Below are 22,402 nucleotides of genomic sequence, written 5' to 3' on the forward strand. Positions count from 1 at the left end.
TTATTCATCCTGCAGCATATGGACAACAGGTTTTTACCCATTCTCTCTTGCCTCTGGCATTATACCATCTAACAATATGGTGTTAACAAAAAATATTAAAACTAGCCATCTTAAATTTTTGGTTCTGGTTCATAATATAACACCACGAAAGGGAATATCTTTTGCACAGTCCCAGTGGTGCAGAAACATTTAGAAATGATTCTAAATATAGACTCCCAGATGACAGAGGGGTTGTTTTATGTCATTCTGTGATTTCGTTTTCACAGCATGTTCTATGTGCTGGCATAAAAAATTTTAATGAAGTCAGAATGCTAAATTTAAGTGAACCTTTGCTCTCGTTCATTGCAAAGTACAGCCCGTTGCCATTTAATTGGTTGTGCATCTTGGCATCAGACCGGCAAGCAGCAAAACAAAAATCAGACCTCATAAAGCAACAGTCTTGATTATGCCGCAATTCTAAGTACCACTCTGGGTCTTTCCTAATCGTTTATGTAATTGACCTTCATGAATACATGCAAAAAGTTTTTCAATTGTTCCTCTTAAACCACCCTAATTGGACAGAAGTACGTAATAATATATGACTTGAGGAATCGTTTACATAATCTAATTACTTATCCTTGATGATATAGGATAAGCTCCAAATTTTTTTTTGTCAATAAATAGCTTACAAATACTGCTTATTATGGGGAACAGATTTATACTGCAAGCTGTTCTAAGCAGACCGTTCAAAATGATCACTTATAACTTAGGTACGAAATCTACAGTAATCTGTTAGTGACTGTACAATCCAGAGTAGGTCTGCTAGAACACTAGAACTATGCTTCTCAAACTTAGGGGTACATAGGGGTACCACCCCATAGCCACCCCTGGGTGGCTCAGTGGGTTAAGGATCTGCCTTCCGCTCAGGTCATGATCCTAGGGTCCTGGGATCAAGTTCCACATCGGGCTCCCTGCCTCTCCCTCTGCCTGCTGCTTCCCCTTCTTGCATTCTCTCTCTCTCTCTTTGGCAAATAAATAAAATCTTTTTAAAAACCCCAAAACTTAGAGGTACAAAAAGATCACCTGAGGACACCCCTTCAAAATGTGGACTCTTGGGCCACCCATAGAGAATCTGATTCAGTAGCCCCTAGAACAAGGGAGAGAGGAAAACAGAAACATGCATTTCAATCAACTTCCCTGGTGATACTGATATAGCTAGTGAAGTAAGTAGTCCATTTTTCCCGGATGGGCGGACTCCCAACCTTGGCTTCCTCCCCTGGCTGGATGCTTCCAGCTCTTGATGCTTCTAGCTCTTGGACTTCTCTTGGCCTGACCCCAGGACAGTCCAATCACAGAATAAGTTCATGAATATCTAGCAGGTTACTAGCTCAAGGATTGCTCAGAGAGGGTATCCTAGATGCCTTTGGGGCCAAATAAAAATGTACTGTTATATGTGTTCTTTGCTTGATCCTCATGATGCCATAGAGTGAGTCTTACCCATATTTTATAGAGAAAGGAACTGAGGTTCAGGGAAGGCAGGTCACTTGGCAAAGATCACAGAAGAAAGGTAGAAAACTAAGTCTCCAAGCCATATCTTCAGTCTTCAAATGCATTCTTTCCAACTCCTTGTCAGGAGTTTGGTTGTATTGCCAGGATGTGTGGAGGTGGGTTAAACATTTTTCATAAGAAATAAACTAATTACCTCTCAGAATTAATTCTCTATGCGAGAGGAGATTTCTCTGCATTCACAGAACAGCAGCGACACAGGAAATGATTAAAATTCTATGAAAACTTTTCCTCTGTCTCTCTATCTCCAGACCTTTTACAATGCTTCCATCTTTTGGTTATGTGTGAAAATAGACAAACAGGTTGAGTCCTGTGTTGCCTCTGATTTTCAAACCCTCTCTCAAGGGCCCAGGGTCCCCTGGCTTGGCTCCCTGGACCTGAGCAGAGTCGCTGCTGGAACTGTTTCCCAAAGGATCAAAAGCATGATCCTCACAAACCTAACCCTAGAATTTCCTTTTGCCTTTTGGAGTGGGGATGGTTTTGTAGTTTTGATGGTCTGCTCAGGCTGTCATAAGAAAATATCATACCGTTCAGTTTCCGGTGAGAGCCCACTTCCTGGTTTGCAGAGAACAGTTTTCTGGGTGTCTTCACGTGCATGGCAGAGAGGGAAAGAGGTCTCTCTCCTCTTCTTCTTTTTAGAAGGTCGACATTCCTACCGGTTTAAGGCCCCCACACTTAGGACCACATTTAACTTTAATCATCTCCTGAAAGCCCTTCTCCACTTACAGTCCCTTAATCCCTGGAGATTAGGGACTCAGCACATGAATTTTGAGGGGGACACAATTCAGTTGATAGGAAATGGAGTCAGTAATTTTCCTGGAAAGCAACTTTGGAAAGAGGCAAGTAGGCAGGTTTCTTAACTGAAGCCAGAAAATTCTGTGTGAGAAGGGATGGTGTATGAAGAAGTCAATGTGTAGGGTTATCGGCCCTCAGGCAGGGCACAAGGAATACTATGGCTCTGAATCTGCTTCCATAGCGTCTCAGGCAGAGTTGTGGGCCAACGTGTCTGTATTTGTACGTTTCCTGGGGAGGTTTACTTTAGCCACAATGGCTTCCCTGCTGGTTTTCGGACATATCAAGCAAGCTCTGGCCTTAGGGCTTCCTTGGGCTGGGTTCCCTGGGAGCAGAGCCTGAGACTGGGATTCTCATGCGAAGGATTTATGGAGGCATCTGGAGAGGTGGTGAGGGAATCAGGATAAGTCAGAGGAAGAAGTTAGGCAGACAGCAGTTTTTGAAGAAGTCTAGCCTAAGCCTGTCCCACTGGGAGCTTGGGAAGGAACGAACTCCACATCATGGAGATAGTCCTGTGCAAGGTTAGGGCCCCCTACTATCAGTCAGTCATTGGCCACCTCCCAGGCATCTCCAAGAAGGGAGGTTGGCCTAGGGCAATCCTCCAGAGAAGGGGACATGTGTGAACCTTTAGGAGCCAACACCTACTACAACAAGGGGCTGGGTGCCCCAGATGGTACAGAGCATTGGGTGAGCTCCAATTGCACCTGCCACAGAGCCTGTTGTAGCCGAACCTTCTGCCTGAAAGCTCACCGTCCCTGCACCCCGCCCCTCCCCAGATAACCTCTTAGATAACTCCCTCATCTCCTTCTGGTTTTCGCTAAAAATCTCAGCTTCTCAGTGAGGTCCATCCCAGTCTCCCTATCGATGTGTGAACTGCACCCAAACCCCCTCACCCTCACCCTCACTCTGGTCCATTTTTTCCTTTCATCCATAGCTCTCGTCGCCCACACATGCACATAATTCACTTCTTTAGTACGCCCAGTCTTTTTGGCTCATCTCTCCCCATGAGACTGGCAACTCTTTAAGGATAGAAACGCTGGTCTAGCCTTAGCACCTAGAATAATGCCTGGCATATATTAGGCATTTAATAAATGCTCACTGAATTCATTAAGTCTCGAAGGGGTCCTGACCCAAAGCAAAGAGGTCAAGAGTCTAAAGCAGCAGATGATGCCCCAAGGGCTCCAGCCAATCCTTTAGGCATGTAGGCCCGACCCCTCTACATGCCTACACCCACTGGGGCCTACAGGAGGGGTACCCCTACCTCCAGGAATACACAGATGATGCCATTTGGGGATCCAAATGAATATAAAGTCGCCATTACAATGTGCTCTGTATCCCGCCCGCCCAACACAGCTGCTCTGCTGGGGACTTAAATTTTATTTGCCCTTCTGAAATAACCTGGTCTGTATGCCCCCTCAGGAGTTTCAGCTTCGGAAAACTGTGACCCCTCCCCTCCATGATAATCCCTTACTTAGCAGAACTTCTCATTCAAAGACACATGATGCTTCGCAAACAGGAAGTGAGGCATTTTCACGACTTCCTGGGAGGACGCTTCCTAACGCATGTTCTCAGAAGTTGAGTGACCAGGTCGTTGATAACTACATTCTATCTGCTTGACAAAAAAGGTAACTGGGACAAATCCTGAAAAGCATTAAAAAAAAAAAATCAATTCTTCCTCGTCTTCCCCCGCCGCAAACAACACATAAGAAATTTTTTACTCCTCGCCTGGACAAAATGGGCAAAGAGCGTAGACAGATGTATTACCCAGAGAATGGATGACAAATACACAAATAGATGAGGAAATGTTCCATTTTACCAAAGAAATGCTAAGTAAAACAATAGTCACATACGATGATCATCTATCTAGTGAATTTTTTTTTCTACTGTACTACCCAAACTGGTAAAGATGTGGTCATGAAGAACTTTCTACAGTGCATGTGGAAGGTACAGCAGAGGCAGCTGATGGAAAATGTGTGGCCAGCTGTTTCCAGAGACTTTGCTATCTTCGTCATCTTTGACCTGCTAGAGTTAGAACTCTACTAGGACCCTGTCCTACCAAAATAATCTGAAATTCAAGGAAGGGAGGTCTTTTGAAACCAGCCCTATGGGTTTTTTGTTTTTAATTTTTAGCAGGAACCCTGCTTACCAGGTCGTTTGCCGTTTCCAGTTTTTGAAGGTGGTGCTTCTGTAGCAGAGGTCTTCCCTTACTACCCCAAAAAATATCCACCCAGACTTCATTTGCTTTGGAAAAATGAACTAAAATGTGCTGTTTAGTCACTGGAAGGGAAAGCAAATCCCTATGCATCAATCTTAGAGATGTTGTAAAATCACCCCAAATGGGAATCCAGGATCGTTGTGGGGAGGGGCAGAGAAGGCTCCACCCACTTACCCCCATGTAGGAGACCTGCTCTCTTGGTCTTGCCTGAGAGGTCACAGGGGGGTGTGGCAGGGAGGACATCCCACACTGCAGCATGAGGGGCTCTAAACTCCACAGTCATGAGTCAGGGCCTGAGAAAGGGCCTGGAGAGGCCCCTTTCCCTCTGCCAGGAGTCCTCCCCACACACTCACTGTCATCTAGGACCTGGAGTAGCACTCTGGCTTCTTCCAGGACATACAGCAGCTCATTTCCTCAGATCCTGGCAAAGGCAAGCAGGACAGGATGGGCATTTTCTGCTTGTAGCCTCTGTGATGGAATTACATCTAAGGGGTTTTCCTGACCTGAAGTTCTAAAGTTCCATTTTAGTCAAGGCTCTCTGCTTACAAGAAGAGAAATGAGCTGAGGAAGAGCAGATGCTGGACTGTTGGGGCAGCTCCATCCTGGGCCCTGCTTTCTCTGGACCCTTCCTCGGCCCACCTCGTCCTTGCTCCTGTCCACAGAAGGCTCTTTGGCCCATTCCTGGCCTCCTTGGCTTCGTCTTGTCTTGGCATGGCTGCTCCAGACCTTGAGCTCCAGCTCCCCATATTAAGACCCCTGGAAATGGAATGAGACCCCCCCTTGGGTCTGCATTCATGGCTGGTTCAAAGAGTGGAGTGGTATAAGGGCCCAGTGATGTGGTAGGATCTTAGCCACCAGACCCATGATGTTATCAGAGGGAAAGAGAAGTGGACTTGGGGAGGGGCAGGACCGCTCAAACGTCTCCAGCAGAGTTGGAAGCTCCTTCCTTCCCCAGCCTTCTCCTGGTCCTGGGGTTCCTCCTCTGGTTCCCGGAGCAGCACATGACAAGGGGAACTTGACCTGAGAAATGTATTGAAGAGGATGCCTGTGAGGGAAGATGGGAGGGGCGCTGGACAAGGCTGGTCCTCTCATGGCCAATGGGGTGTCTATCTTCGTCAGCTCAGGCAGCAATAACAGGATACCATAGACTAGGGGTGGGGGCTGTGTTTAAATAGCAGACATTGATTTCTTGTAGCTCTGGAGGCTGAGAAGTCCAAGATCAAGGTTCTAAAGATTCTATGTCTGTCCAGGGCCTTCTTCTGGGTTTGCAGACAGCCATGGGGAGAGAGAGATCATCTCTCAGGTGTCTCATCTTTATATATATATATATATTTTTTTTTTTTAAGTTTTATTTAAGTAATTGCTATACCCTCAAACTCCAGGGGCTCAAACTCATGACCTTAAGATCAAGAGTCACATGCTCTTCTGACTGAGCCAGCCAGGTGCACCCTCAGGTGTCCCTTCTGAAAGGGCACTAATCCGCTCATGAGGGCTCCACCCTCATGATCTTCCAAAGGCCCTGCCTCCAAATACTATCACAATGGTGGGTAGGGCTTTAACACATGAAATTCCCAAAGGCACATTCAGTCCATGACAGCACCCTAGAGGCAAAGTCAGAAGAGGAGTCTCCCATGTCTCAGAAGGTCACCTGTGGTGCTCCGTCTGGTTGGGACGTCAGAGGGTGGCATGCACAGCTCAGATGTCCGGGTGGATTCGGAGCACAGCTGCTGGAGTCATAAGTCTATTACTCTTCCCCAGTAGGGGAGCTGAGAGGCACAAGTTCAAAGGCCAGACACCCAGGACCTTCTTTAGTTTAAAAATGTGAAACTCCGGGGCGCCTGGGTGGCTCAGTGGGTTAAAGCCTCTGCCTTCAGCTCGGGTCATGACCTCAGGGTTCTGGGATCGAGCCCCACATGGGGCTCTCTGCTCAGCAGGGAGCCTGCTTCCCTCCCTCTCTCTGCCTGCCTCTCCGTCTACTTGTGATCTCTGTCTGTCAAATAAATAAATAAAATCTTAAAAAAAAAAAAATGTGAAACTCCTCCCCTTGAAAGCTGTACCAAAACAGAAGGGGAGCTAGATTGGTGGGTGACCGTTACTCGCCACTTTGCCCACCAGGGTGTGACCACGTGGTGCCACGCCCAAGGTCTAGGGCAGGGTCCAGGCCCATGGGAGATCTCAGAAGCAAGCTGGAAAGACCAGAGGAGCCCTTTCCGAATCTCCAGCTCCTGGCCGACTCTGCACGGGCCGGAGGGATCACTGGACCCTGCTGGAAGGACAATGGAACATTTTCCACAACACTGCATGGCCTTCCCAAGCTCGATCGTTCTGCTCTGGACTGGACTGCCCCACACTGCCTGGGAAGCAAGGGCGGTGCGGGGGTTACCCAGATGATTGGAGAAGCCATGTGTCCACGTGCAGTCTTGGACAAGACTGTGGGAGCTCTGCAATTTAACTGTGGGAAAGCATAGGAGCCCGAGGTCCCGTGCACACCATGGGATAGAAAAATTTCCTTATTGGAAGGAAGAGGTGCAGGACAAAATGCTGGCATGCGTGTGAGTCACACACCACAGAGTGGTTAGTCCTGCACTCCGTCCCTGCTGGACACTGCGTCCCTGGCTGTATCCTCCTTATTTGGAGAATCTGCCTCCCAGAGACAGTTCCCAGGCCCTGGGATTTGCAGAATGGACTGCTATTTCGACTTTAGGTGTTTTTAAAAGATGAAAAGTCCACTTGATACCTCAGCAAAGGTCCATATCTTATGACATGCAATATTCACTTATTTCCTTCATCGGAACCCTTCTCCACCGCTGCCTAATTTCTCTGTGGCTTTATTGCATGAGAAGACAGTGTGGGGAGGGACTCTGCTCAGCTGTTGATACCCCATGAGTCTCTCCAATGGTGCCGTTTGAAACGGTGTCCCTTCACTTTCCGTTGTGGGGGAAGAAAAAATACATCTAACATAAGGCAACCGTATTTTTTATATTCCAGGTCTATTCTGATATTTCTTTTTTGTTGTTGTTGTTGTTTTAAAGAATTTATTTATTTATTTGAGAGAGAGACAGAGAATGAGAAGAGAGAGGTCAGCAGGAGAAGCAGACTCCCTGCTGAGCAGGGAGCCTGATGTGGGACTCGAATCCGGGACTCCAGGATCATGACCTGAGCAAAAGGCAGTTGCTTAACCAACTGAGCCACCCAGGCGCCCTATTCTGATATTTCTAATTGTAACATTTGGGTTATGAACATTTTCTCTCACCAACAAATATTATTATTCAGAACAGAGGTGAACTCTCTCAGAAGTTCAGGAGATTTCTTTTTTTTCTTTTTTAAAGATTTTTAAATATTTATTTGACAGACAGAGATCACAAGTAGGCAGAGAGGCAGGCAGAGAGAGAGGGGCGGAAGCAGGCTCCCCACTGAGCAGAGAGCCCGATGCGGGGCTCGATCCCAGGACTCTGGGATCACAACCTGAGCCAAAGGCGGAGGCTTTAACCCACTGAGCCACCCAGGTGCTCCAGTTCAGGCGATTTCTGATCAAGACAATTTTCTCCAAAAGCCTGGAAACGGGGTGCTGATTAACACCAAAAGTGCTTGGTGAAAAGAGCAGTGTGTTTGTCAAGATTGTCAAGGGGACAACTCTGACTTCGTGCCCACCTGTGGGGGTCCTACCATTTTGCCCGCCCAGCCCTAGTCTTTTCTCGGGCTTGTCTGAAGTATTAATCAGGGTTCTTGGATGGCAAGAGGAAATAAAAACCCAATGTAGGGGCGCCTGGGTGGCCCAGTCAGTTAAGCATTCAATTCTTGATTTGGGCACCGGTCATGATCTTGGGGTCCTGAGATCGAGCCTCGAATTAGGCTCTGCATTGGGCATGGAGCCGGCTTGGGATTTTCTCTCTCCCTCTCCCTCTGCCTCCCTGCTTGTGTGCTCTGTCTCTCTCACTCTCTCTGAAGAAAAAAAGAACAAAAAACAAACCACAAAAAACAAAACAACAACAACAAAAAACCAAAACAGTGTAAACCAGCTTTGGTGAAATGCAGTAATGTATTTGTTCAAGTAACCAGACTGGGAAAAGAATAGGACTGGGTTAGTTTCAGGAATGGCTGGAACCAGGGACTCCAATGCCATCAAGATTCTCAGTTTCTCATCTCCTCTTCTCCTTGTGTGATTGCCCCATTTTCTTTTCAGATTAAACTTTTCATGAAACATGGGAGGGCACATGGCGACCCATGAAACCTGATGCATATCCTCAGACTTCCCACCCAAAGGAGGAAAAGGCTCCTTTCTCCCAGATCCAGTTTAAAAGTTCCTGTGCAGAACAGTGATCGGCAAGGGTTTCTGTGCTCATTCCTGGGGCTAATTTGCGGCATGGAGGGACAGGAAAATGCCATGAATGATGAATGTAGTCAGGAGGGCAGAATCTGCTCATAAAAGAATAGGGAAGGGGCTGGGCTCTCTGAACAGAAGCTGTGTCCTATGTCTCCCTTCTTCTGAGAACCATTCTCTTCCCTTCCAGCCAGGGGGAGCCATCCTGGAAGGCCGATGCTGCCCCTTCACCCCATCAGATCGTTAGACATGGGCATCTGCTAGCCCTACAGCATCCTCTCCCAGGAGTTTAAAACTGGGGCTCAGAGGTGCCAGAGCAGTGGCTTGCCTGTACTGACAGGCCCTCACAGGGGCCATGTCTTCACCATCAGGGTGGGAAGACTCAGAAACAAAAGAAGCCCAGCTGCCAAACTATAGGAAAAAGAAGCAGCAACTTACAGAGGGAAGTAGATGCCAAGGGCTGAGCATTCTGATGGGATTTGCATCCTGGTTCCTCTGATTCCTGGTGTCCAGCCATCTCCCCATCCGCTGCCAGCTCTATGGGACACCCTGGATCCGTGTATCCCCTCCCTCTCCCTTAAGGAAGCTCAAATTGCACTTCTATTGCTTGTCATTAAAAGCATTCTGCGGGCACCTGGGTGGCTCAGTCAATTAAGCATCTGACTCTTGATTTCGGCTCAGGTCGTGATCTCAGGGTCCTGGGGTCAAGCCCAGTGTTGGACTCCCCGCTCAGCAGGGAGCCTGCTTGAGGATTCTCTCTCCCTCTTCCTCTGCCCCTCCCTTCCTCTAAAATACGTAAATAAATCTTTTTTTTTTTTAAAAAGGCTTCTGATAGTCTATTCATCCCCAAAAACCAGCCACAACCCTAACGTGCTGACACACAGCACAGCAGCATGGTTAAATAGGGGGAGGGTGTTCATTCTTGCATCTAAGTGTCAGTTTTCCTTAAATGAATCTGAGTTCTGCCTCTTCCTAACTCTGTGACATACACAAGCTACTTGACCACTGTGTGTCAGTTTCACACCTGTAGAAGGAAAGATTAATAGCACCTGCATCTGTAGGGTGAGGGGGGGGGGAAAAGTTAAACCAGGTGGAGCCCAGTCCTGGCATGTAGGAATCACTCAATAAAGTTCGGTTGTTATTCACAGTAGGAGACAGCAGAGTATCTGGGAGAAATTTAAACATCTCTTTAAAGATCAAAGAAACAAACCAAGGAAGCTAACTTCCCACAAACACCCTCCCCAGCCAGGGATCATATTCCCAGCTTGTTAGATGTGCTATGCCAAACCCTCCAGCCACCTTTCCAGTATTTGGCGGCCAATACAGAGGAGAGATAACAAGGACTTCCTCTAAGAAAACTGAGCTCTGCTATAAAGCTTGTGTTGGGGTATAAGGCTAATACCCACCTCAGACACTGTCATTGTTAAAATATGAAATCTGAGTGTCAACATACATAGAGAGTAGATGACGGGAACTGCGTGTGCTTTAGTCTGGCTGTAGAACCTAGGGATTCTTCATGATGAAATTTTTCTGTAATATCCATACATAGGCAAACACAACAACACTAAAGAGAACGAAGAAAAGCCAAGGGATAAAAATGCCAAGTAACACATGCCTATAAGGAAGCATGATTACTGTCATAAAAAAGCGATATTTGGAGGGATCATTAGTGTGTCTGAAAACCTGCGTTGGTTGTTTTCTTGGCCATCCTTTGATTTAGCAGTTACTGTGTTTATACAGCAGACAATTAACACAGTAACATGGTTAACTTAGCTTACTTTCACTTTTAGTGATCTAATTTTGGAAAGAGTGGAAGGGAGTGGAAATAAGGAATTAAAGATCAACAGCAGTTAAAAAAAAAACCCAAGAAATTATATTTTAAAAAAGAATAAGGCTGGGGAGGGGACCAGGAAAGCGTCAAACCTCCCTGACACAGCCTCCTGGCCGGCCCATTTTTACTTTTTTTTTTTTTTTAAGATTTTATTTGGGAGAGAGAGTGTGTGTGTGTGAGCACAAGTGGGCAGGGAGAAGGGGCAGAGGGAGAGGGAGAAGCAGGTACCCACTAAGCAGGGAGCCCAATGTAGGGCTCGATCCCAGGACTCTGAGATCATGACCTGAACCAAAGGCAGCCACTTAACCAACTGAGACACCCAGGCAGCCCTCATTTTTACTTTATATTCCTTAAATAATGCACATTCAGATCTCCCTTCCTGAAAAGTGAGCTCTGTGATCAGGATCCAAGCCTGGGCCATCTCTCTTCCCCATAGGGCTCACCCCTGTGCCGGATCCACACTCGGATTCAACTGTTTACACTTGCCAGTTGAAAGATAAAAGGAATCGGAAAGACCTAAAGGGGAAGGACCAGAGTAGAGAGGTCAGTCATCTGAAAGTTGAACTTGAAGTCTGCCCAGTTGGAGCAGATCTCACAGATGAAGTATGTAGACATCGATGGTTAGGGTGAAAGTCTCTGGAAGTTTTTAACAGTGGAAATGCTGTTATGTTCCATCTGGTTATACTCAGCTTCAGTGATAAAAACTTTGCACAGAGAAAGTTCTTTGGTGAGTGATGCCTCTTCCTCTCCTCTGTGAGCAAATTTGTTCTTCTTAGCATACTACTACAAGAATCTTGGGATATTTTACTTACACCTTACATCCATTACAGGCAGTCAGAATCAATCTCATAGATGTTGCTTTCCAGCAAAGCAAGCTGAATCTTTCAAGCACTCATTACTAACCAGAGCAAGACAAAAACTTCTCTCTTAAGACTCATTATCTGTCTCCAGAATATTCAGACAATCTAATCTCCTCCTCCTTCCTATTTCTCATCCCCATCCAGCCATTCCTGTCAAGGTCCTGGGAATACACCTGAAGTCTTCACATCAGACTGATTTTTGCCAGGATGCCTTCCCTTTTGTCTAATTTAGGAATTAATTATATACCATTTCAAATTATTCTTTGTTTTACATGTTCCAGTTGAGCCAAACTGCAGTATTAGCTGGAAGAGACCTGGCAACGGAGTTCAGTGGTTAAGGACCAAGCTGCTAGAGTCAGGAGCCTGTGTGGAAACCCAGGTCTTGCCACTGAATAGCTAGCTGTCCTCAAGCATGTTATTTAGCCTCTCCATGCTTCAGGTTCCTCATCTGTAAATACGTAATAAATAAGGATGTAAATAAGTAAATAAGGATGAAGATGGTAACAGCAGGGGTGCCTGGGTGGCTCAGTTGATTAAGCGGCTGCCTTCAGCTCAGGTCCTGATCTCAGGGTCCTGGGATCAAGCCCCACATCAGACTCTCAGCTCATGTGAGAGCCTTCTTCTCCCTCTTCTTTGGCTACTCTTCCTGCTTGTTCTCTCTCTGTGTGTCAAATAAGTAAACAAAATCTTAAAAAAGATGATGGTAACAGTAGCTAACAATAACCTTACCAAGTAGGGTCGATAGGAGGATTAAAAGAATTACAGTGTGTGAGGAAGTCAGAAAAGTTCATGGGCTAGAACACTGTGGAAGCTTTCATGCTTATTAGTTATGTCCCACAGAGCTCAGCACCCAGAAGAACAAAGGGTTTCATATATACATATTCATTTTTATAACTTTCTATTGCATATGTAGTACAAGTGTAATGGGTAATAATTAGAAAACACAATAGAAAAAACAATAAAATAAAGATATAGAAAAAAAATAAAATAAAAACTGCATGTCAACTGTATTCAAATTAAAACACAAACAAAAACACACCAGCAATGGTACTGCCTGGAGTTAATACTATCGGTATTTTCATATATTCCATTCATCAATTAAACAGCATTTACTGGGGCGCTTGAGTGACTCAGTTGATTGAGCGTCCAATTCGGTTTCGGCTCAGGTCACCATCTCAGGGTCCTGGGATCAAGCCCCGTGTTGGGCTTTGTGCTGAGTGCAGAGTCTGCTTCAGATTCTCTCTCCCTGTCCCTCTCATTCATTCTCTCTCTCAAATAAATAAATAAATAAAATCTTAAAAAAATAAACAGCATTTACTGAGCACCCAAGATATAGTAAGCTTCATGCTCTTGCTGTCTATGATGTTGAGCAAAAAAAGACACACCTCCTGCCTCACAGAATTTACCATCTGGTGGGAAGACACACCTTCATCAAGTAATGATAGAACTATGGGAAGCTGTAAGTGTGATTATTGCTATAAAGGAGAGGTACGTATGTAGTAGGGAGACCTGACCTAGTTGTGAAGGTCTCTGTTATTGAAGGTTGTAAGGCAATGATTACTGAGTTGAGAATTAATACATAGGAATTACCTCAAAGTCGGAATGGAAGAGTGTGAACAACAGAGGCACAATAAATCCAAACGCCCTGTTGTGGAAGGGAGTATGATGGGTGGAGGGGAGTAAAATAAAGGACCCAAGGTGACTGCAGTATAGTAGATAATCCTAGTGGCTTAGGGAGAGGGCACACTTAGCAGAGCTTAGTACCCTTAATTTAGAAATTATATTTATTCATTTGACAAATTTTGCCTATGAGGAACCAAGGATGTACTCCTTTTACATAAATCAGAGTTTTTTTTAAAAAAGATTTTATTTATTTATTTGGCAGAGAGAGTGCAGGAGCACACAAGCAGGGGGAGTGGCAGAGGGAGAGGGAGAAGCAGACTCCCTGTTGAGCAGGGGGCCAGATGCAGGACTTGATCCTAGTACCCTGGGATCATGACCTGAGCCAAAGGCAATTGCCTGAGCCACCCAGGCACCCTTACATAAATTAGACTTACAAGCATACACTGTTTTTATTAGGAACATTTTTTGAACAATAAATATACAATAATTTAACCTCTTACTGTTGAAAATATAGTTTCTAATTTTCCACTATTTTGAACAATACTGTGACAGATGCTTTTGTATATGGACATCTGTCCAAACATTTAACACAAATTTCTACAAGTGGAATCGCTGGTTCTGCAAATTTGTTAGAATGTTTTAATCATAAGCTTGTCTGGAAAATCAGCACATTCAACTGTCAAGATTTGATGCTATGTGATGCTCTGGTCTTTTGAGGTTGATACCACTATTACGTTTGGGGGGCATTTTTGGTGACTTTCAGAAAACCGCACTCTCATTTTCTTCTGTGTGTGAGAAAGGCCCTCCTATTTTTGACTCTTCCTAGTCTTTCCCACAAATTCAGATCACTCAGTACTGACTGCCAGTGAAGTGCCTCTAGCTGAAGCTCTAGAAGCCTGACTGACCTACTCCCTCCACAGGAGAGGAAAGGCGATTTTAAATCTGTCTCTGAAGGACCCTCCACTGGATTTGAGCCACACTGGAAGAGAAGGCAGGCTCTGATACTCCTTTCATCTCCTCTGGCCTCCTGTTTCGTCCAGTTTCATTTTCATGCAATAAATTCACTAATTTAATTTAAGGTAAATGGAACTTAGATGATTTTATTACAGACCATTTCCATTCTACTGATTTGACAAATGCCATCGTCTCGAGTCTGTCTTCCATGGAGCACCTTCAGTATCTACTGGCAAACTGTCATTTTCCTCTTTCAAAGTCCTGTTTATGTCCCCACCCTTAGATTACCTTCTTTAAGAACCCATTTACTGTTAGGTCATAGATAATTTCTACACTTCATAGCTAATCTATTCCCATTTTTCTAAAGCTATTTTTTGCATTCCATATCTTCGTTTTAAAAAAAAACCTATTCCCAAGGGCAATGGGACACTCTTGCCAAAGTATAAAGCAGCCAGACTTTTGGGTAGGAAGATACTGGGGGGTCTAGGTGAAGTTAGGCTTGCAATGTACCAAGCATAGCGCTCACTGCATTACATAGGTTATTCCTTTTAATCTTCACGCAAGGAGGGTATCATGAGGACCCCCGTTTTACAGATTAGGAAACAGAGGCTTTGCAAGATTGCCACTCATCTAGGGTCATTCAGCTACTGTGTGGGGAGTGGCCTCCACTTTTGCTTGTAAACTGAGGCGATAAAGAAAAGAAAGGCAGGCCAAGGAAAATAGAAATCGGCGGGGGTGGGGGTGGGTAGGCAGCGAAGGAAACGTCAACCGACAGAGGCTCCTTCCCGGTCCCCTTCCCGCCGACAGCTAAGGCTCCGGCGTAGCTCGCACGCCTCCCAGTGGCCGCCTCTTGCCGCCTGCGCTTCCGGCCTCGGGAGGGCGTCATTACTCAGCGCCTTGAGCCGCCACCGGCCACGCGCATGCGTGTAGCGTAAGACGACGGGTTAGGAGGCGGGCTTTCCGGCCTTGACCCCAACCCTTTCCGGCAGGAGCCGGAAGACGGTCCCTGACGGCATTGGCGGCGGCCTGTGCGTGGTAGTGTGCTCTGGGCAGCCGGTCTTCCGGCGTCCGCTGGTAGCCGATGCTGCGGCCCGGGGCCGCCATCCCCTACTCGGACTGGCGGCGCTAAGGCGCCGGGGCAGCGCGCGAAATGTCGTCTGGGCTCCGCGCCGCCGACTTCCCCCGCTGGAAGCGCCACATTTCGGAGGAGCTGAGGCGGCGGGACCGGCTACAGAGGCAGGCATTCGAAGAGATCATCCTGCAGTGTGAGCGGCGGGCGGCCGGGGGAGCGGGCGGGCTGGCGGACCTCGCAGCAGCACGCGGGGTGCCGGCGGAAGCCGTAGGCGGACCCCTGGCGTCGCCTGCGCGCCTTGCGGCGGCCTCACAAACCCTAGGAGGCGGACGCCCCATGCCGTTTTTTTAGATCTTACTCCCTGACCTTAGAGGGCTTTCCCTACTAAACTGTGTGTTCTTCGTGGGCAGGCACCGTTCGTGCTTGTGTTTGTAACCCAAGCTTCCATGCCTGTGTACTTGAATAGGGTCCAGAAACGTCCCGTTTGGGGCCTCGTGTGTTTGAAACGGGTCACTGACTTTAAGCATTAACTCACGTAATTAAGATTGTTCTCTGTGAAATATTCAGCCTTCGATTCCTCGGACCTCTCGTTTTTTAGTCCACCTTGGTGCTCTTTAACTGGTACACATTTTGAGTCCTGCTGGTTGGTTGGGACATCGTTATTGGAAACTTAAATATGAAGGTTTTCTCCTCTCCCCCCCCCCCCCCCCCGTCTGCAGTTTGAGTACAAAAATGTTCGTACCCTTAGATGAGTCTCCCTGAACATTTCCTTGCTCCCTCCCCAATTTTACGGAACCGATAAATGACACATTTAGGGGGAGAAATGAGCACTCCTCAGTCTTATGGTTCCATCTACCCTTTGAAGTAAGCCTGACAAAAGTTTGGAGCCCACGTCGATGGTGAGAGTCAAAGTAATAGTCGCCTATTAATGAATTCTGATTGTGCTAAATCAGTGGTTCCCAAACTGATGTGCACATTAGTATCACCTGGATCTTTTAAAAATTAAAAAGCCCAGATTAGTTAAATTGCAGTATGTGAGGGTGGGACACCGATGGGAGTGTTTTTTGATGCTCCCCAAGTATTTCTAACGTGCAGAGTGGTTTGAGTGCTTCGGTAGATAAGCGGCATGTGTTATTTCTCTTTATCTTCTTGAAAATTCTATGAAGCAGGTCCTTTTGTCTTTTTTGTACATGAGGAAACCGTGCAGAGAGAGATTAATAAACTTTCTTGGAGAAGCATAGCAGATTCTTGTGGAGTCTGGATTTGAACACAGACTTTGTGTTTTTTTTCTCACTGGGGTTCTGAAGAAATGACCCTTCCTTGCTTTCACTGAACGCGCCCTCTTAGCAAAGGTGGGAAGCAGAGTGAGATAATGTGCTGCTGTTGTGCTAATTCCTTGTACTCTAAGAGATCCTTACAGCCAGAAACACAGAAATCCCCTCCCACTCAAAAGTGATTCCCAGTGGGTTATGTAAATTCAGGTGGTCAGGTGTTTGTTGAATGCTTTGTCTTAAAAGCTAAAATAAACTTACAGTCCCATTGGGCTGGAAGTTTGACTCCACACCTTACTGATCTTTTCACTTACCTTTCTGAGTCTGATTTGCTGCATCTGTAAAAGGGGCGAATCTCGCCCTGCCCGCTTCATAAAAACTGTATAAGTGCTTTGAAAGCCATCTACGAAATAGTCTATTAACAGAAGTTGCTATAATTGCATTGATAGAGATTGGATGGTTTTTCAGCATTGAAAATAGTCATTTTGATGGGAGCGGGGAGGATGTAGGAGAAAAATCCGAAGACCATGCTGGAGAGGGAACAGGTCATTAAGTAGCTATGGTGAATAGTGCTTGCCTGAGGGGCTAGGAGCCCAGACTGATACGAGAGGCAGTTAGGGGGCTGGAGAGAAAGACAACCTTTGCTTGTTAGAGCTTTTGTCTTTAGGTCAGCGATTGATATCTGGGGGGCCATTTCCATTTTGCCTGTGGAACACCTTCAATCCTCTCTTCTTCCCTTCCCAGGCCAGTCAGGTTCAGCTTCTGCCTCTGAACCTAAAGAGAAAGATGAAAAGAGACTGTAAGGACAGATGGCAGCTTCCCTTCAGCTGGATCCTTCTCTTTAGTGAGAGGAACTTTCAGGGAGGGTCCCTCCTGAATACCTCCTGTCCTTTGAAAGACCTAATATCTCAGGGCACCCACCTCTGGTGTGACATTTTGAAGATCTTATTAGAACCCTTTGATGTGCGTGAACACCCAGGGTTGGAACCATACTTCCCTGTTCTGCTGAACTGGTTGATTAAATTAACCTAAACCAAGAATATTTCTGTTTCTGCCCAGGAGTTCCATTTCCATATATAAAAGAGAAGTAGAACTCAAGACTCTCTTTAAGAAGAAAGATAAGGCCTTCCAGCAGTAATATTCGCTAGCATAAATCCTATCAAAATTTTGTTCTAGAGCAGTTCTAATCTCAGACTTTGAGGATTTCTGACAGTCCCCATCAAATGTAGCTGTTTAGCGAGTTTCCCGTGATCAGTCTCTTGTTTTGCTTAGTGCCCCCTCCCACCTTGCCAGTCCCTGTGTGACTGTCATTCGTAACTACTTGTCCTTTGAATTCCTGCATCATGTTTCCTGTCACATTTGTTACTTGCAGAAGGAAAACTCCTTTTCTTCCTTAGGTTCTCCACTCTTGTATTCTTTGACACATTAGCATCTTCCAAAGTCACCTGAGCAAGGAACTTCAGAATAATCTTTGACTTCTTACTAGTAAATGTCTATGTCACCGCCTGCTGTTAAGATCTGTTATTTTACCATGGCCAGTAAGAAAAGGTGTGAATTTTTCATTCTGCTCTTTCATATGTTGGTTCCAGCTTTCATTTCTGTCTGCTTGCCGGATCACTGCTGGCCCTCCTGCCTGGACTCTGTCAAACCCTCCAAGCCTATGAGTAAAGATAACTCTTCTAGTCCGTATACTTGACCCTCTGCTATACTTGAGTTCCTCAAGGCCAAGGACTCTCATTCATATTGTATTTCTAGTGCCTTGATCTAAAAATTACGTTTTCCGGGGCGCCTGGGTGGCTCAGAGGGTTAAAGCCTCTGCCTTCAGCTCAGGTCATGATCCCAGGGTTCTGGGATCGAGCCCTGCATCGGGCTCTCTGCTCAGAAGGGAGCCTGCTTCCTCCTCTCTCTCTGCCTGCTTCTCTGCCTACTTGTGATCTCTGTCTGTCCAATAAATAAATAAAATCTTTAAAAAAAAAATTAAAAAAAATAAAAATAAAAATTACATTTTCCAAATGTAATAATAAGGTACATAATGTTTCATTTTTCCACTGGGTTTGTTTTGTTTTGTTTTGTTTGTAACTCCTGAGATAAACATAGGTAAGTGGGGGACATTCTTGTAAGGATGCTTCCACAGGTTCCTTTTACTGGGCTGCTCCTGCTTAGGCCAGGAAGTATTGAAGGAGTGTATGTTCCTGGGTTTTGGACAGTTGCTACAATTGCTGTCCAAGTGCAGCACCTGGTACTTTGACACCTCATGAAAGTGAAAGGTACCCAGTTGTCCCCTATGGGTTTTTTTGGTCCAAATATTTACAGGATATGAAGTAGTGATAAGGTGTGCATCAGTTATAATAATGTGTTTCTTCTTTTCCTTTTTAATAGATAACAAGTTGCTAGAAAAGTCAGATCTTCATTCAGTGCTGGCCCATAAGCTACAAGCTGAAAAGCATGACATCCCCAACAGGCATGAGATAAGGTATTTTGAAACTATCCTTTGTTGCTTGTGTCTCTTCAGTTAAAACGGATCTCGGTTTAGCTGTCACTTTTCTAATTGAGAGGTACTGTTTCTGTGCTCCAGTTTTTGTCAGTTCCTTCCAGATAAGAACTTGTGAAGCCAAGTAACTAAAATCCTTTCTTTGAGGGTATGTACCCACCAAGAAGGCTTTTCAGTAGGTGTTGTTAAGCCTTAGAAGTCACTCAAGGTGGCTAACTGGGCCAATTCCTCCGTCAGCCTACGGGGTTCACTTTTTCTGAATAATCACACAAGTAGGCATTCTTGAGCAGATTTACACAGATCTTATTAATACAGGATTGAGTGGTGCATAAACATGAAGTGCTTTTTATACAGTACAGGTCTGTTTGATGCTTTTTAAGTTCAGTGGTTTTCAACGTATTTTAGTAGAGTGAAATTAAGCTAGCAGGTCGCAGCAAACTTTATTTATTTATTTTACTTAAAGATTTTTAAAAAATTTATTTATCAGAGACCTAGCGAGAGAGGGAACACAAGCAGGGGAGTGGGAGAGGGAGAAGCAGGCTTCCCTCTGAGCAGGGAGCCCGACACAGGGTTCCATCCCAGGACCCTGGGATCATGACCTGAGCCAAAGGCAGATGCTTAATGACTGAGCCACCCAGGTGCCCAAGTTTTGTTTTTTTTTTTTTTTTAAAGAAAGATTAGGAAAACCTTGCATTTTAATAGAAAGGATAAGTATTGTTTCATTAAATATGCACATATGTGTTCGTGATGAGAAGTTTGATGTGTTTACATGGGTCATTCGTGTAAAGTATTTTTTTTTTTTTTTTAAGTTTTTGTTTTTTCGTATTTATTCATTTGAGAGAGAGAGAGTGAGTGTGTGCTCACGGCCAGGGGGGAGGGTTAGAGGGAGAGGGAGAAGCAGACTTGTCACTGAGCAGGGCGCCCGATGCGGGGCTCAATCCCAAGATCCCGGGATCATAACCTGAGCCGAAGGCAGACACCTAACTGACTGAGCCACCCAGGTGCCCCGTAAGCTATAATTCTTTTTGAGGGCCATGGTCCAAAAAAATCTGAAAGCCAGATTTCATCAGAAATAGTTTAAATAGAATCATTCTATCATCTTACTGTTTTTTTCCAGATGTTTGTTTCCAGATGTTTATCATGTTTGCATATTAAATTTGAGGGTCAGTATGGGAACAGCCCTCATCACTACTCTAGAATCTGTGTACTTTTTTTACATGTCAGATAACATTTAGCAACTGTAAAAATGAGTTGATATTAATTTAAGGATTTTTTAAACCCAGAAGTGTAAGGTGCAGCCGAATTTATTTATCCCTGTAGTTAAATCTGCTGTGGAACTGCCTGCCATCCGTGTTTCCTCTTCTGGTCCCCTGGCAGACCAGAGTGGGAAGGAGGAACAGAGGGTCCAGCCCAGGTTCTGTCCTTGCTTAACAATAAATTCAAGAGCTGCTTCCTGACTGTGGCCCTGGGAGGTCTACTGTAGTATTTAAAATATTAGTTGTAGCCTTCTGGTCAATATTAGGTATAGAAAATGCCATTTTACCTTTTTCATCTAAATCAGCTGAAAACTTGAAATATTTTGTTTCTATCTAATTAGACTCTTGGTGACCGTGTTTCTCTGTCCTGTATTGGTCAATCAAGCTCATTTGCTTGGAAAGGTGCTATAAGTAGAAAAATAATTCTTTTGATTGAATATCACTGAATGGTAATTTAATTGGAGGTCCTTCCTTTCCTAAAAACTTGAGCCCCTAATGAGGTCTCTCCTGACAGCCTTGTTTCTATTAATGGTGCCCTTATTTCCCACAAGTTGTCAATGATTCCTTTTTCCCTCAGTGTCCTGCCCCTCCTCGTTGGTAGTCACTCACTCAGGCATGTTCATCCTTCACTCACACACTCTTGTGCGTCTATCCATTAGTCCCTTGGGGCAGAGCAGCTCAAGTGGGTGTTTGATGGTGCCAGAAGGGTATTTACAGAAGATGGGCCTGGTGGCCTCTTTTGCCCTTCTCTCTCCTTAAGTTCTGTCCATCTCGCCCTAGTTATTCTTAAAATACTACCACCTGTGCTTAAAAAGCTTTATCTGGATCTCTTCTCTGCATCCCTCCTGAAGTGTTTTAATCCCTTTGCTTTCTGCATAGATTACAGCATAGAAGTAGTTGATTCCATTCATTTCCTACGTGTTTCCTAGATGGCAGCATCTAACAAATTGTTAGAAATGCAGAATCTTGGGCCCCACACCAGACCTACCGTTTCAGTAAGTTAGTAAGGCCCGTAATCTGTAATCAGATGATCTGAGAACCACTTTAGACCATGGCTGCCCGGTGTCCTTGTCATCCATCCGCAGCACCACGCAAGCAGGGAGTGACCTGATGCGCTCTTGAAAGAAGGGACTGCTTGTACATTTGCATATTTCACAGTGCTTTGCATTAACATAAGAGGATTTGATAAAAATAATTTCTAGTTCTTATGCCTAATTTAGGGTGACTTCCTATACAGTGTGTTCCACTTTCTAATCTCTTGGCTTCTACTTCATGGGTGAAGATTGGGGAAGTATTAGAGTGCCTCAAAGGATGAGGTATTAGGATGGGCTTAGAACATGTCATAGAAGTACCTTTAGAGGGAGGGAGTGTCACACTGCTCCCTTTCCCCTCTTGTTTGTGACAGGGCATACAGAAGAGGCCGTTCTCCCCTCCCTCCAGGTGCTGGTGTCCTACTTTTCCAGTTTCTTCCTCGTCCCCATCTTGTGCTTTCCCCCGGTGGTGGTTTAAGTGTCTGTCTTCTGATGGTTCTCCTCTGCAGCTGCAGCCCCAGTCCTGAGCTAAAATGCACAGGTCAGTCACCCGTTGTTTCTGACCTGGGGTGTGAGCCCCTGCCAAGCCTCCAAAACTATGTGAACTCTTGAGGGCATTGAGCTCAGCTCTGGGGCTTCAGATACGTCTGTTTGCTGACAGCTTCCACTTGTTCGCCTCTGGCTTGGATTTCTGTACTTGACATGCAGACTCTTACGGCCGATTTCCACTCCACACACCCCCTTGGGTGTCCACACCACACTCTTCAGGTCTTTCCCAGACCCCAGTCCCTCCTGTCTCAGTAGGTGGTGCCTGCACCTTTCACACTTGCTCAGGCCCAAAGCCCTGGAGTCCTCCTCCACTCCTTCCTTTCCCTTGGACTCTCCAGCCAACTCAAAAGGCAAGTCCTGTGAGCTCTCTCTTCAGAATAGATCTAGGATCTGACCACATCTCACTGCCTCTACTGCTACCACCTTGATCTGAGCTGGACTTTGTAACAGCCTATGAACTGGTCTCCCTGTTTCTACCCCTTCCTCTCCGCCACTGCCGTGGTCTGCTCTCCACCCAGCAACCATAGCAATCCTGTTAAAACTTAAGTGATTCCTCTGCTCACGACACTGCAGTGGCTTCCAGTCATTGTC

General features: G+C 45.6%; 1 protein-coding gene across 6 annotated transcripts in view; it reads left to right on the forward strand.

Moving 5' to 3' along the window:
- The first annotated feature begins 15,130 nt into the window (after positions 1-15,130).
- ATG16L1 (autophagy related 16 like 1) overlaps positions 15,131-22,402 on the forward strand; it is a 37,954-nt gene continuing 30,682 nt past the window's right edge. For 5 of the 6 annotated variants that reach the window (XM_047721389.1, XM_047721390.1, XM_047721392.1 and 2 more), the window contains exons 1-2: positions 15,131-15,406; positions 18,864-18,957. In XM_047721389.1, the coding sequence (XP_047577345.1) occupies positions 15,292-15,406; positions 18,864-18,957 (209 nt within the window). In that variant the 5' untranslated portion in view covers positions 15,131-15,291. The remainder of the gene's footprint in view (positions 15,407-18,863; positions 18,958-22,402) is intronic. The other variant, XM_047721395.1, reaches the window with a different exon arrangement.

Source organism: Lutra lutra, chromosome 3 (genome assembly GCF_902655055.1).
Source record: "Lutra lutra chromosome 3, mLutLut1.2, whole genome shotgun sequence".
Classification (NCBI taxonomy): Eukaryota; Metazoa; Chordata; class Mammalia; order Carnivora; family Mustelidae; genus Lutra; species Lutra lutra.